General features: G+C 57.7%; 5 protein-coding genes across 5 annotated transcripts; 1 reads left to right on the top strand and 4 right to left on the bottom strand.

Moving 5' to 3' along the window:
• Nucleotides 1–471: 471 nt before the first annotated feature.
• On the bottom strand, nucleotides 472–1516 carry D7B24_001165 (uncharacterized protein; the record flags this gene model as incomplete). Its single annotated transcript, XM_028635409.1, has 5 exons — nucleotides 472–536; nucleotides 598–790; nucleotides 852–970; nucleotides 1022–1135; nucleotides 1198–1516. 5 exons carry the CDS (start codon nucleotides 1514–1516, stop codon nucleotides 472–474), a joined length of 810 nt encoding a protein of 269 aa, XP_028492134.1.
• A 1070-nt stretch (nucleotides 1517–2586) lies between these two features.
• On the top strand, nucleotides 2587–3177 carry D7B24_001164 (uncharacterized protein; the record flags this gene model as incomplete). The annotated part of the gene is made up of 1 exon (XM_028635408.1): nucleotides 2587–3177. One exon carries the CDS (start codon nucleotides 2587–2589, stop codon nucleotides 3175–3177), a length of 591 nt encoding a protein of 196 aa, XP_028492133.1.
• Nucleotides 3178–3424: 247 nt separating this feature from the next.
• Nucleotides 3425–5606, bottom strand: D7B24_001163 (uncharacterized protein; the record flags this gene model as incomplete). Its single annotated transcript, XM_028635407.1, has 2 exons — nucleotides 3425–4005; nucleotides 4058–5606. The coding sequence occupies 2 exons, from the start codon at nucleotides 5604–5606 to the stop codon at nucleotides 3425–3427; spliced, it is 2130 nt and encodes a 709-aa protein (XP_028492132.1).
• Nucleotides 5607–6400: 794 nt separating this feature from the next.
• D7B24_001162 (uncharacterized protein) lies at nucleotides 6401–8155 on the bottom strand (the record flags this gene model as incomplete). The annotated part of the gene is made up of 4 exons (XM_028635406.1): nucleotides 6401–6575; nucleotides 6641–6816; nucleotides 6878–8005; nucleotides 8075–8155. The coding sequence occupies 4 exons, from the start codon at nucleotides 8153–8155 to the stop codon at nucleotides 6401–6403; spliced, it is 1560 nt and encodes a 519-aa protein (XP_028492131.1).
• A 782-nt stretch (nucleotides 8156–8937) lies between these two features.
• Nucleotides 8938–11681, bottom strand: D7B24_001161 (uncharacterized protein; the record flags this gene model as incomplete). The annotated part of the gene is made up of 7 exons (XM_028635405.1): nucleotides 8938–9463; nucleotides 9514–9764; nucleotides 9827–10264; nucleotides 10322–10617; nucleotides 10675–11150; nucleotides 11517–11551; nucleotides 11601–11681. 7 exons carry the CDS (start codon nucleotides 11679–11681, stop codon nucleotides 8938–8940), a joined length of 2103 nt encoding a protein of 700 aa, XP_028492130.1.
• Nucleotides 11682–12937: the final 1256 nt, after the last annotated feature.

The following is a 12937-nucleotide window of genomic DNA, read 5'->3' as shown; positions in this document are numbered from 1 at the left end:
TGTTTCACGCAAAAACCAATACCCAGCGCTTGGCAGATCCTAGCCTTCTGAATTCATGGAGATGTGCTCCTCTGCAAGCAGTGCCTGGCTTTCTGGTCTGAGGACGGCAGTTGATATGATCCCAGATCGAGACAGAGGTTGTGCGAAGCCTGCTTCCAGAGCTGAGTCTCAGCGGGGCCATACCTATCTGTGAATAGTACTGGTGAGTTGGGCAAAATGTATAGGGTCGCCGACCTGCCTAGTGGTCTAGCACCATACCATTCAGGGGTCTGCCTCTCTGAGCTCGTTCAACGTGGTGTTCGTCGAGCGCGGAGATTCCCGCATGCATGGCCAGGCAATTGGGTCGGCAAAGGCAGCTTTTCGTACAACAAAACTCCTGGTAATTTTATCAAAGTCCCCATATGGTAAAGTGAGCAATTTTTCTAATGCTAAGATTGTCATGTTAATTCTCACTGAGCAACTGGCAGATGTCTAGAAGATTTCCCGGTCATCATACGCCCGGACACTCTCCAGGTAGCGCGTCACCTCGCCATAGTCTTTACACACTATCGTTTCGTTAGCTTGGGCCTCAGCCGGTATCGCCTGCCTAGAACTCACCATGCTTCGAATCCCAACCGTCTGATCCGCCGTTGTGGTCTGGAAATGTGGTTTCCAAACCCTCCAATGCCGTGTCGGCAGAGCACATGATGGTCTGTCGCAGGTACGCGAAGCAGTGGATCATGTGCCAGTGGTGGTCCTCGGGGAGCTCATGATCCGACTTGAGGCCTGAGTATGTCTGTACCACAGCAAACTGCGGAGGGTTAGCACGTCCAAGCCTCTCAGCGTCAACCCAGGGGTCTTCGTGAACCTACCAAGCAGTGGAGCTGATGCGTGATGGATGTCGTGAAGACCGTCTTGCCGGGCCAGATGATGGGTGTCGGCAAGTCATGGTACTTGTGTGTGTCATTCACCCATTGGAAGCCCATGCCGACTATCCTCCATTAGTCGATGGACCCTCATCACGATACTTGATGACACTCACTCGGCATAAGTTCGTTCCAGTTGTTCAGCGTCTCGTTGGTAAAGAAGAGCGACGTATCGTTTGGCGCGAATTTCCCGTCATAGTCCGGCTCAAAGACCTTGATCTGCTGGGCGACTTGCTCCCTGTCAGCACCGCTCCGTTCAACCCTCGTCTTTGCGCGCCCCAGGCGAACTTACACCGCGGCCCCACGCCGGTCAGGTCGCCACCGAAATCCCACGTGTTGACCCGCGGCTCGCGCGTCATCTGCCGGACGAGCAGCCCGAGATTCGCCAGCAGCAGCAGCGTGTTGACGACGCCGCTGAGCGCGCCGAGCCTCTCCCTCCACCTCCCCCTCTCTCTCCCGGGCCCGGGCCTCGTCCCCTCGAGCGCCTTCGCGGCATAGCAGCTCCTGCACGGCTTCTCGTCGCCGATCAGCGACTCCTCGACCTCGGTGCTGCTCCTGTCGTCGTGGTGGTCTTCGAACTGCACCGTCTCGTAGCCTGTGCCCTTGGCCATCATGTCGGGCGAGCTTCGGAAGGAGGGCATCTGCGTCGACTGTATTCTCGTATTGTTTTCCCCCCACCCTTTCTTTCCGTTGCTGTATGCTGGGGATTGATCTCGTCACGTCGAAGAAGGATGAGCAGCACATGGTTCACGAGCGGCCCAGGAAAGGCGGGCGATCCGTCTTTTGATCGAAACGTGGAGACGCACGGGCTGTCGTTTCATCGTGGCCGAATGTGCCCGTCCGTCTTGGTGATGCGAAACACGCCCCTTTTTTGGCGGGGAGGGTTTGGGAACCGTCTGAGGTTTTGTTTAGCTCCCGTCCTCTGTGCCGCATTGCCGGCCTGCTGCCGCATCTGTCATGCTTCACGTCGTGTGTATTGTACGCACGTAAAAAACCGTGTCAGAAGTAACCTATCTAGGCAAGGGAGTGACAGAGTGAGCCGCACTTCCAATCCGCGAAACAACGGGTATCATCCAGACAGACAGACGCCTTACTTCGGGGCCCTCTAAACACCTCGTATCTTAATTTGATGCTCCAAAATTCTTGGTGCTAGACAACTGGCGACAACTTTGGGAAATATTTATTTTTATGAGTTTTAGGCCGATGTGGATAAAGTACAGAACCTGTGGAAGGGTTCAAAGTGAGCTCACCTTTTAGGGATGAAGCTTTTTTTATCACCCTCCCTACCTTAGGTACCTAGGTAGGCAGGCAGGTAGAGTCAAGCGCTCAAGTATCACCCAGGCACGTCACTCAATGCATCCATCGCTGGCCGCACTTGTACAGCGCTGGAATACAGAGACCATTCAGCCCTACACATGCTGCCCCGAACCATCAGCCTGTCTCATCCCCCCCGCTGGCCGGCCGGCCGGTTGGGCTTGGCTTAGTAAGGCCCGTCCCGCCTGGGAAGATCTGCTCCCCTCCGTCGATCGTCTTCCTTTCACTCCACTTTTCGCGGGACTAGACAGGCAGCTTTCAAAATTCAAACCAACAAAATCCCCTTCACCCTAAAAAAAAAAAAGAAAAAGGGGGCATGAACTTCAGGCCCAAGGGTTGCTAATGTAACCCGCCCTCCTATCAAAAAATGGCATCAACGACGACACGTCCCCATGCAGGCCCGGCCGCAGCCTCCAAGCCGCCGCAGCTGCCGCCCAACGTCACCATCTTCTCGCCCGAGTCCCCGTCCGCCGCGGACGCCCTCCTTCGGGGCCGCATCTTCACGCGCCTCACCACCACGGCCGCCACGACCCCGGCGCAGCTGGCTGCCGTGCTGAGGAGGATACAAACGCCGCCAGCGACGGCTGGCGGGTCGTTCTGCCATGCGTACAATGGCGGCATGTTACTCTTTGACGGCGGCGACGCGGCGCCACAGGAGGAGGACGAGGAGGACGACGACGAGGGAGAGGACGAAGAGCTGCTGGATGCGCACCATGAGCATTTTCGCGCCGTGTGCTTGGCGCTCAAGGACGAGGATGTCGACCTCGACGTGTCGGGATGCGTGTTTGACGCAAAGAGTGTTCTGCAGGCGGGGTTCCAGCTTGATGCACTGAGTCCGGGGGCGGTGCTGGTGATTGATCTGGTGGACAATGACGACGATGATGATGACGATGCGGAAGACGACGACGATGAAGAGGTGACCGAGGAGAGCCTGGGGGCTCTGGGGATGACGTCTTGAGCATTGGCGTATGCAGGAGATGAGATCCTAGCATTGCTGTCACCAGCCCGGTCGTTCACTGTTGTGGTGTTTGCATAACCTCTCGGGTAGTATTAGCATGCGCATGGCACTATTTCTTTTCTCCTAGCCAGTCTCTGAGCAAGTCTACCGGTGAACAGCAGGCGTGAGACGACAACAAAAAAGCACGTTTCATCCATTCATTCGCCGTTTTCGTCCTTCCCAGACTCGCCATCAACCTTCCTGGCGATCAACAGTCCGGCACACTGACGGGAATGTTGAACGGAACGCTCGTGGCGAGCCCACTAAGACTTGTCTCCTTGAACTCGTTCCTCATGCCCTCTGCAGTGACCCTCATGGCCCGGATTGCATCGTCGAGACTAACCCTCTGCGACCCGGTCCCACTGAGAGCCAGGTTTGCGCTCGAGATGGCCTTGATAGCGCCCAGCGCGTTCCTCTCAATGCACGGCGCCTGCACCAGTCCGCCGATGGGATCGCACGTCAGGCCGAGATTGTGCTCAATGCCGATTTCTGCAGCTTGTTCAATCACATGCGGACTGCCGCCCATGCAGGCGGCGAAGCCTGCGGCGGCCATGGAGCACGCGACGCCGACTTCGGCCATGCACCCACCCTCGGCGGCGGAAATGGTGGCGCCGCGCTTGTAGAGCATACCGATGGCCGACGCAGTGAGGAGGAACGTCAGGATGTCGCGCTCCGGGTCGTCGCTGACGAATTCGATTGTGTACTTGAGAACAGAGGGGATGATGCCGGCCGCGCCATTGGTCGGGGCCGTCACGATACGACCGCCGCTGGCGTTGGTCTCATTGACCGCTGGCCAGTGTTAGGGCTGATACTTCTTGCTTCAAAACACAGGGGAACATACCAATGGCATAGACGGATAAGTGGTCCATGGCGGGGAATGCTGTTCTTCGTGAGGGAGAAGGTGATACTGGGTGGAAGAAAGACCCGTGAACCTTGGCTGGGGTTCGCGGCCCCTTGATCTCGGGCCTCACCAAGCTCTTTTGCGGCTTCGCTGGCGACTCCGAGGCGTTGACCCTGGTGCTGTCAGCATGGCTCGCGGACGCCTTGCTGTTGTGATTCGACTGCGTGTGCGATGGGTAGAGACCCCTCGTCAGCCTCCTGTAGAGAGCCGGTGCCCTGCGGTGGAGCTTGAGAGATCCCGGAAGTACCGAGTCCAGGGGTGCCTGGACACCTTCAAGGATGCTGTTGTCCATGGTCTCCCAGATGCGATAGACCTTTTCGAGGATCTCTTGATCGGTATAGCCATGGCTCTTCTCATTTTCGTAGACGAGCTGCGCAATGGTCAGGTTGTGCTTCTCGCACAAGGCCAGAAGGCTCTCGGCGTCGCGGAACGGGTACCGCGGCTGCTGCTGCTGTCCCGACCCTTCTGACTGTTGCTCGGTCTGCTGAAGCGCCAGGGCTTCGTCAAAGGTTGCCGTCTGTCCCTGACCAATCCGCGCCGGTGAGGTGGCCGAGTCACCCGGCTCGACTGACGGCTCAACGAGCTTGACTTCTGGACCGGTCTTGCGGTCACCCGCTGCGTCGGAACGTCGAATCTCCTTGTAGTACATGTTCTCCGCCAGGTCAGCCGGGTGGCCAGCCTCTCCGGGCCCGTTGGGATCGACGAGGGCCCCGTGATCCGAAGATGAGGGCGCAGCCGAGGTCGGGTTGATGGACATGGCACCGTTGACAACAAAGCCACCGCCGACGCTGAAGAGGTCGTTTGTGGCGATCATGTAGCCCTCCTTGTCGAAGACCATGAAACGCATGCCGTTGCTGTGCATGGGGAGTTTCTTCCCCCACTCCCAGATAAAGTCGCGCTCGTAGTCAAAGGCAATCTTCTTGCCTTCACTACCGAGCAGGCCATGGCCAAGAATGAGCTCCTTTTGCTCCTTGATCTTCGTGAACCTCTCGGGGACGTAAGCCGTGTCGACGCTCTCGACGTCTGCGCTCTCGAGACCGAGCAAAAGAGCGGACGGCGTCATGTGGCCCTCGCCAGTGAGGGCAAGGCTTCCGTAAATGGAGATGCGGATCCTGTGGACCTTGTCGAGGAAGCCGGCTTCGATGAGATCTGCGACGAAAATGTTGCCCGCACGCATGGGTCCGACAGTGTGAGAGGACGACGGTCCGATTCCAATGGAGAAGAGGTCGAAGGTCGAGATGACGGCATGCTCGTGATCTCTCTCGCTGTACGAGCCACGCTCCTCCTCGTCGCCATCTTGGGTGCCGGTGCTGAACAAACGCGCTCCGCGGCCGTCGTGTGCTGTCGTCTGGCGGCTGAGGGGCCGGGTGAGATGCCCAAGACGATCCCTCGTCCGTGAGACGGGCGCGAGGCCCCTGGCGCGACACACGGGCGCGCTCCTGAGGCCACGCAGCAGCTGCACCTGTCGATGGGCAACAGAGGAACGCATGGCGAGATGGACAATGAGGAGAGAAAATCAGTGTCGAGAGGGAGCAGAGCTCACCGGTTCTCGTCACTGTGAAATGCCCTGAGGAAGGAGCAGTTGGCAACGCGCCTGCACATGTCAGGTACCTGAATCTATATGTCATACACCGCCAATCAACGGATGGCAGAGTCAGGGACAGAAGAAACGGGCAGGCTGCGATAGGGCACAGCTTGGGGATTGGTGGAGCCCCTGCAGGCGATCCGCCTTCCCCAGATAAGCATCACGCCTTACAACTGCCGATGATATCCGGATACGGTTCTGTTGAGGGCGCAGGGAACCTTCGAAGCATGATATCAACATCTTGGGGTCGGTTCCCATGGCGAGGCGACCCGGGGGCGCTCAATGCTAGCTGATCTTATTCCCCCCCCCCTTTTGTTTTTCTTTGACTTGCTCGTCACCAGAAGCAGCACATCGGCAGCGCCTGCTTCGAAGCACACTCTTTCTCTGGGTAGGGACGTACCTTCCAGGGCAGAGACAGCTGCAGCTTCCCCTGATGAACCACGTACGACCTCTGAGTCACAGAAGACACAAGACACGGCGCTGTTGACACTGGCTACAGCGCATCAGCCCCTGGAAGCCCTCTATAGCCACAGCACGTACAGCGACCACAGACCAGGGCTGAGGAGAATGAATCGATGAGCTGCCCGTGAACACCACACTACCTACATCAAATGCCCGAAAATAGTCCCAACAGCAGCCTGTCCACCAAGCCTCCCTCAAACCACAACCTTTGCACAGCAGCCGCCAAGGTACCTTACTCAAGCTTTGACCTTCTCCCCCACAACAGGTGTCAGCTTGATCTCCAGGGGCGGTTTGTTCCACAGCGAATACGCCTTTTGCGTCTCCAGCCACCCCTCGCTCTGCGGCGCCAGCTCGAGGTCGAAGTCGTAGAGCACCCTCGCCAGGATGAGTCGCATCTCGGCATAGGCAAGACTGTTCGATCATGATCAGCTACTCGGCTGCAGAAAGAAAGAAAAAATGGGCGCGATGTGACTCACTTCCTGCCAATGCAGTTTCTCGGACCAACGCTGAACGGCTGGAGCGCCTCGAACTTGTTGCCCTTGGCCGCGGCCTCCTCCTCGCTGTCGAGGAACCGCTCCGGTCGGAACGTCCAGGGGTCGGCCCAGTTGTCGGTCGAGTGGTTCGCAGACCACTGCTGCACCTCGACCAGCGTCTACACAACCCGTCAGCAAACAGACTCGACGTTCGACGCAGCACGGGTCAAAAATGCTCACCCCTACAGGCACATAGTTGCCCGCGATCGTCTGGCCGCCCAGCGGCACCCGCCTCACGAGGTTCGACGTCACGGGCGGGTAGCAGCGGAACGACTCGTTGAGCACGGCCAGCATGTACGACAGGCCGCCGACGGAGGACAGGTTGATGTCGTCGGCCGAGGCAAAGGTCTCGCGGACCTCCTTGGTCACCTTGTCGAGCACGTGGCGGTTCGAGACGAGCAGGTACGTGGCGCCGGAGAGCAGCGTCGCCGTCGTCTCCGAGCCCGCGACGACGAGCAGCGACGCGTTGCCGGCGAGGTGGGCAAACGTCAGCCCCAGCTCGTCGCGCTTCCGCAGCACACCCTCGAAGAGGTCGGCGCGTCCCGGCTTGGCCGCCAGGCGCGACTCGAGGCGCGCGTCCGTGTAGGCCGACAGCGTCTTGACCGAGGTCGCGAGTGCGAGGAGCATGACGAGCTCGACCAGCTCGCCTAACCCGAGGTAGATGAGGCCGATGAGGAAGGCGCCCTGGTGCACGGCCGACAGGATGGCGTCAACCCAGGGGTGCTGCTTGTTGGCCTCGAGGCAGCCGAAGCTCTCGCCAAAGACGAGGTCGCCAATGGCGTCAAACGTCGTCCAGTTGTAGTAGTTCTTCAGGTCGACGACGGCTGCCGTGCCCTCGGCCGCCGCCCCGCAGAGCCCGTGGAGCCGCAGCAGCAGGAGGTCGACGTAGCGCCCGATGATGGGCTCCTGCTCGCGCATGGCCTTGTCGCTGAAGCCGTGCGCCAGGCTGCGACGCAGGCCGCGGTGGTCCTCGATGGTCGACGAGATGATGTTGTGCGGGATTCTGCGCGAGACGTGGTAGAACATGGTTGCCTTGGGCAGCTCCGGCATGTCGGACGCGGCACCGATGCGGTGGCCATAGATATCCTTGAAGGCCTGGGGGTCCGTGAAGGACAGATGATGGGGTGCGATGCGGACGACGGGGCCATACTTTTCATGGAGGCGCTGCGTGTGGAAGGCGAGGGTGCCGCCAGTCTGATGCAGGAACCAGGGGATCTTGGACGCGCCTTGGGGGAAGGGGCCCGGGTAATGACGGAGGGGATGGAAGAAGACATTGTACGTCGTGGACAGGGCCTGATAGACGACAAGCTGTACGCCATGCAGTCAGTATCGGAACCAGAATTATACGTGGGAACGTCATAAACGAGTACGACATACCAGTCCCAGAACCGCACCCGCCAGCTTCCAATAGCTGGCGGCAGCAATGGCGCTCACAATATCCTGCACGTGAAGACCCATGATGGTGAGAAGATGAGACTGCCTGGATGAGACTGATCAGAAGGCCCAACCCCCTGAGGGAAGGGGGACGTCCTGTTTTTATCATGAACTGTTCTTTGTTCCGTCAACTTCTTCAGGACGTACGTACAACAAGCCCCGATGCCCATTGCTGTGCAATGGCGTCCAATGACAGTTGGGGCGATGCAAGCCAGCCCCCGTTCAAGTGCCGTGCGCAGGGGAGGCCACAGGCGCGCAACGTCATGTTGCAACGGCCGCCTCATCAGGCATAGCCGCCAGGCGGATCGACACCCCAAAACAGCGCCATCCGCGTGAGTCGTGCAGTGAAAACAAGAGGCAGTGTGCGTAGATTGCCCCCTCAAGTTTGTCCATCCATGCATTCGAAGAGGGGATCTGCGCTCTTTTGACGGGCCACTTCAATACTCCGAAAGCGAGACCGAAGTTGTTTCGATTCACTTCACGGGGGTGGAGCACCTCGCGTCAGTCGTCTTCTGCTCGGGTCTCACCTCGATCCTGTGCAGAGTCTGGGAAAGAAACGTCGTGTCTCGTTCATTTTATGTAGCCAAGACGTATATCATCCGAGAACCCCACGTTTCCAACGCCTGAAAGTACCGGCTGATCTTCCTTATGAGACAGCAAATCCGACATACTGCCATCCCATCCCGTACTGCGCCAGTCCCAGTCCCCCCAAGTTGCGCCCACACCAAGCGTATTCGTATCATCCATGTGCCTTACCATCAGGCCCTCAATATGGAACAAGCCCACTCTACCCGATCAGGAATGTCTCATTGCGTGTTGGGCAGATTGAAGCTCGGCTCCTGGAGCAGCCCCATCATCTGCTGGTTGCTGTAAAACCAGTCCTCCAGCTGCGCCGTGTTGCCCATCCACATCATTGGGTTGCCGCCCTGCATCGTCGCATCCCCGAGACCGCCACCAAACGTGCTGTCAAAAGCGCCTGCCGCCGCCGAAGTCGGTTGGTGGCCACCAAAGTCCGCTCCGTTGCTGGCGACTACGTTGGGATCGCCGGCCGTCGCCGGGAATCCAAGCTGCGCGAGGTACGTGTTCATCTCTGCGTTGGCCTGTGCCTGCTGCGCCGGGGGCGTGGACACGCGGAACTCGACGTAGCGCAACGCCACGCTGTAGAGGACCTCGAAGAGGCGGTGCATCTTGGCCGCGGCGTCGGAAACGGCGGGCGCGTTCTTAATGGACGTGATGAAGGCGTGCAGACGGGCGAGGTCTTCTTGGTCTTGCGTCTCGATCACCTGGCAGAAAATGACGATGAAGGGGATGAATGGGGCAAAGAGCAAAGTCCTGGCCGGTGAGCGACTACTTTTTTTCTCCGCAGATCGATGCAGACTTACCAGTGGATATACGTCGGGAAGAGGGCCGACTCCGTCTTGTCAAGGACTACCATGCAGTCCTGGTGCCTTGCCAGGGTAACTCGTGCGGCATTGATGCATTCCGCGGTGAAGGTCGTCGAGGATCCGACTGGTCGTGGGGCCGCCCTGTAAACCATGGTGAGGAGTCCGAGCCTCAGGACCTCGTCAGAGATGACAAAGAACTCCATCAGTGGTTTGCCGACGTATTGTTCAGCGGCTTTCAGCCACTTCGCCTAGCACCAGGTCAGATTATCTTCAGGGAAAGTGGGAACTTGAATGCCTTGAAGGCACTGACGTCTGTCTGCCTTGATTCGACTTCTAAGTCTTCCAGGTCCGAAACCAGCTTCTCAACACGAGCTAACCGGACGCTGTCAGACTGCTTAATCGCATCTGGGCTGTAAAGCTTCTCGTAAGTGTTGCCCTGGCACCGCGCCGCTTTGATCCAGAGGCAAAAATAGCCCACGAGGGCCCTCTTCTCGGCTGTCTTTACGTCAGGTGGCTGGACGGTAACGTCCCAGTCAGGAATGGTGGAAGCTCTTCCGAGGCGGAGAGACAGGCTCTTGTCGATAAAATAAACAGACCAAAAGATGAAAACCTTAAACTCTCGGTCTTCGGGCTTGTCATTCTTCATCGAGGAGGCGCGGTGGTATCCTAGTGTCTGGCACAGCTCCGAGGCTTTGCAGGTCAGGACCCACGAAAGCGAGGGTTTGGAGATCTCGATGGCGTGGAAAGCCTGTGCACTGTTAGTTGTGTTCCGTCCATCGTGTCGATCGGATGGGCTGTCACTTACTCCGAACAAAAGAGCCAGGAGAACGTCGTTCGAAGCGGGCAGATGCAACGGCAGATTTGCGAGGGCTGTTTCCAAATTTTCCTTGCATATTTGGGCGTATTGCAAGTTCTCCTCCTTCTCTTCTGGAGGACAATGGTACGATTGGTCGAGGAAAAGAGCATAGAGGCCAGCATTGACTGTGATGTAATCGGTGTCCAGATGGTCGTCAGAGAAGTATACCCCGAGACAGAGGTCAGTGAAGTGCTGTTTCGAGAGAAATTCAAATATCCAACTGGTGCTCGCCAGCCACTGCGAAGCTGTGGCAAAGGATATTAGTTATGGCTTCACCACCGAGGGGACCTGATAGAACGTACTGGCAGTCCTCAGAAGGGCCACGGCCTTCTTGATTGGAGGCAGATCGGCAGTCTGGAATACAGGACGCGAAGTAGGCTTTCCATGAGGATATGCCATTTCACTGGTCGTGGTCTGCTGCTTCAAGGCGTCGACAATGTGGTGAAGAGAGTTGAGGGTCTCCCGCAGCTCGAGGCCAGAACCCTGGAGGTCCCCAGTGTTGACCACATTTTGAAGGAACTCATTGGCGAATACAGAGTGAGCAGCCAGCGAAGAGTCGCCTTCTACTACTGGACCCGCGGGAACGGACTGGGCACCATGACTTGACGGCGTCGAAAAGGACGACTGCGCGTTTCTTGCTGCTGGTGAAGGGTTCGAGATTGAGCCTGTCTGGGACTGCAACGGCTGTGATGTCGGCGGCGGCCAATTCAGCTTGAGGTCTTCCAGTAGGCGGACGACGCCATCGAGCCGGCGATCAATGAGGTCGATTTTACGTTCACTTTCGACTAGTCAGAGCACGAACGACAGGCAGCCATGGTCCGGTTCCTGAGACATGGTGCAGCTAAATGACAACCGTTCACCGGAAACAAAAATCCTTGAAGGAGGGCGGACTTACTATTGAGGGGTCAGTAAGATGCGTGTTCGCTTCTCCTTGGGCTTAGCGTCTGCGTGGGTGCACTCGATTTTTGCGTGGACGCAGTGAGAGCAGGGAGACTCTCGGTTGCACCGAATCTGTTGGTGTTAGTGACATGGCCATACATCATGGGTAGGACTAGAGGATGTGGTCAATCTGAGACCGCCTCAACAGGAGAAAGAGGCTTTGGTGGTCCTTGTCTCTATGCCCCTGAATCCATGTCGAACGTACCTTGCGAGAGCGGCAAGCATCACACTTACAGGCGACTAGTTAGCGGACCAGCTTGATGAACAGAGATGATGAGGAGGCACAAACTGCTCGACGAATAGAAGTGGACGGGTTCAACGAGATATCGGCCACCTCGTCGACGCCACTTCCGTCCCGACTCTCGTCCATGTGACGTGACGGCCGAGTCCCACCAGGAGTGTCTAGGTCTGGAAGTGGATGGTGGGGTGCTTGACTGCTGTGAACCGCGCTGTGATGTCCTCATGCGGCAATGAACAAGAGTGCTGTAGGAGAAAGCCCCGGCAAGATGGGCCGTATGCAGCTGGTCGGCAGGTCACTGTCGGAGGAAGCAGTCGTCGGGTTCCGAGATCCGTGGGAAGTATGTGTTTTGAATAATGTCTTGTGAAGGCGTTTCGTCGTCTGACAGCGACGTTGGATTGGGGGACAGTTGATGGGAGCCTGGAGCCCTCTTGCCCTCTCGGCACGGAACGCGCGCGTTCCGTCTAGTGGAGCCTTGTTTGTTCCAGGTGCGGTTGCTGACACTTGGCTGCGCCTGGCCGCTCCGACATGGTGCCTGGCGAGACACTCAAATCATTCCCTCAGGGTCAACCTATGACGAACTGGTGCTGACGGAACGTATCAATACCGGGTGAGTCAGACGGAAGGATTTGCAGAGCAACCCACTGGATGGGAGAGCCCGGTTACTCATCACCCGTCGCCGGCTCTCCGCGACACCTACGAGTGAGAGGTGCGGTGGCCGAGGGGTCCGTTATCCGCGTACCGGGGCCGCAAAGTGGGGGCAGGCTGCAGGCAGCCCCGGTCATAGATCCACAATGTTCCTCGCAGAGTCGAAAAGGTAAATGAGGCACCGTTTCTTTGAGAGGCATTGCGTGGGCCATTTGGATGGTGTGAGCTGCATCATCTTCAATTTTCGATTGAGAGTGCTGGCATAGCTTGCCGCTTACCAATATCGGATCACCGACGATGTTCGTTGCCTCTGTGCGTGTTGTATCTCATGACGTCGGCCAACATCCCACTGTTGATGCTGCCTTATGACCCGTTTTTTAGCCGTGCGCCCCCGCCCACTAGCGAGATCTCGTAGCGTGTAATGAAGCCGTTTCCAGGGGGGGCCAGCACGATTTACAGTGGTCGGCCCTCCAGTAGGGGGACCCACCCTGCTTGCGCGCGGAACCCGACACCTGAGATCGAGGGTCTTGGCGACGACGCGAGGCAAGAAGAAAACACTTGGTTGAGGTTGCCAGCTCGAGAAGTCATGATGATTTCCAATCCGCCTGCTCTCTTTAAGCTTTTTCCTTCAGCCTATTTCTATTTCCTCCTTTTCTCATTCCACAGCCCCTATTCCGGTGCATCAAGAACACTCACCATTCGGGAGGTGATACATCTTCAACAACTTTATGTCCTTCTAT

The sequence above is a fragment of the Verticillium nonalfalfae genome (assembly GCF_003724135.2).
Source record: "Verticillium nonalfalfae strain VnAa140/NRRL 66861 chromosome Unknown scaffold_120, whole genome shotgun sequence".
Lineage (NCBI taxonomy): Eukaryota > Fungi > Ascomycota > Sordariomycetes > Glomerellales > Plectosphaerellaceae > Verticillium > Verticillium nonalfalfae.
This window is presented reverse-complemented; position numbering and strand designations above follow the sequence as displayed.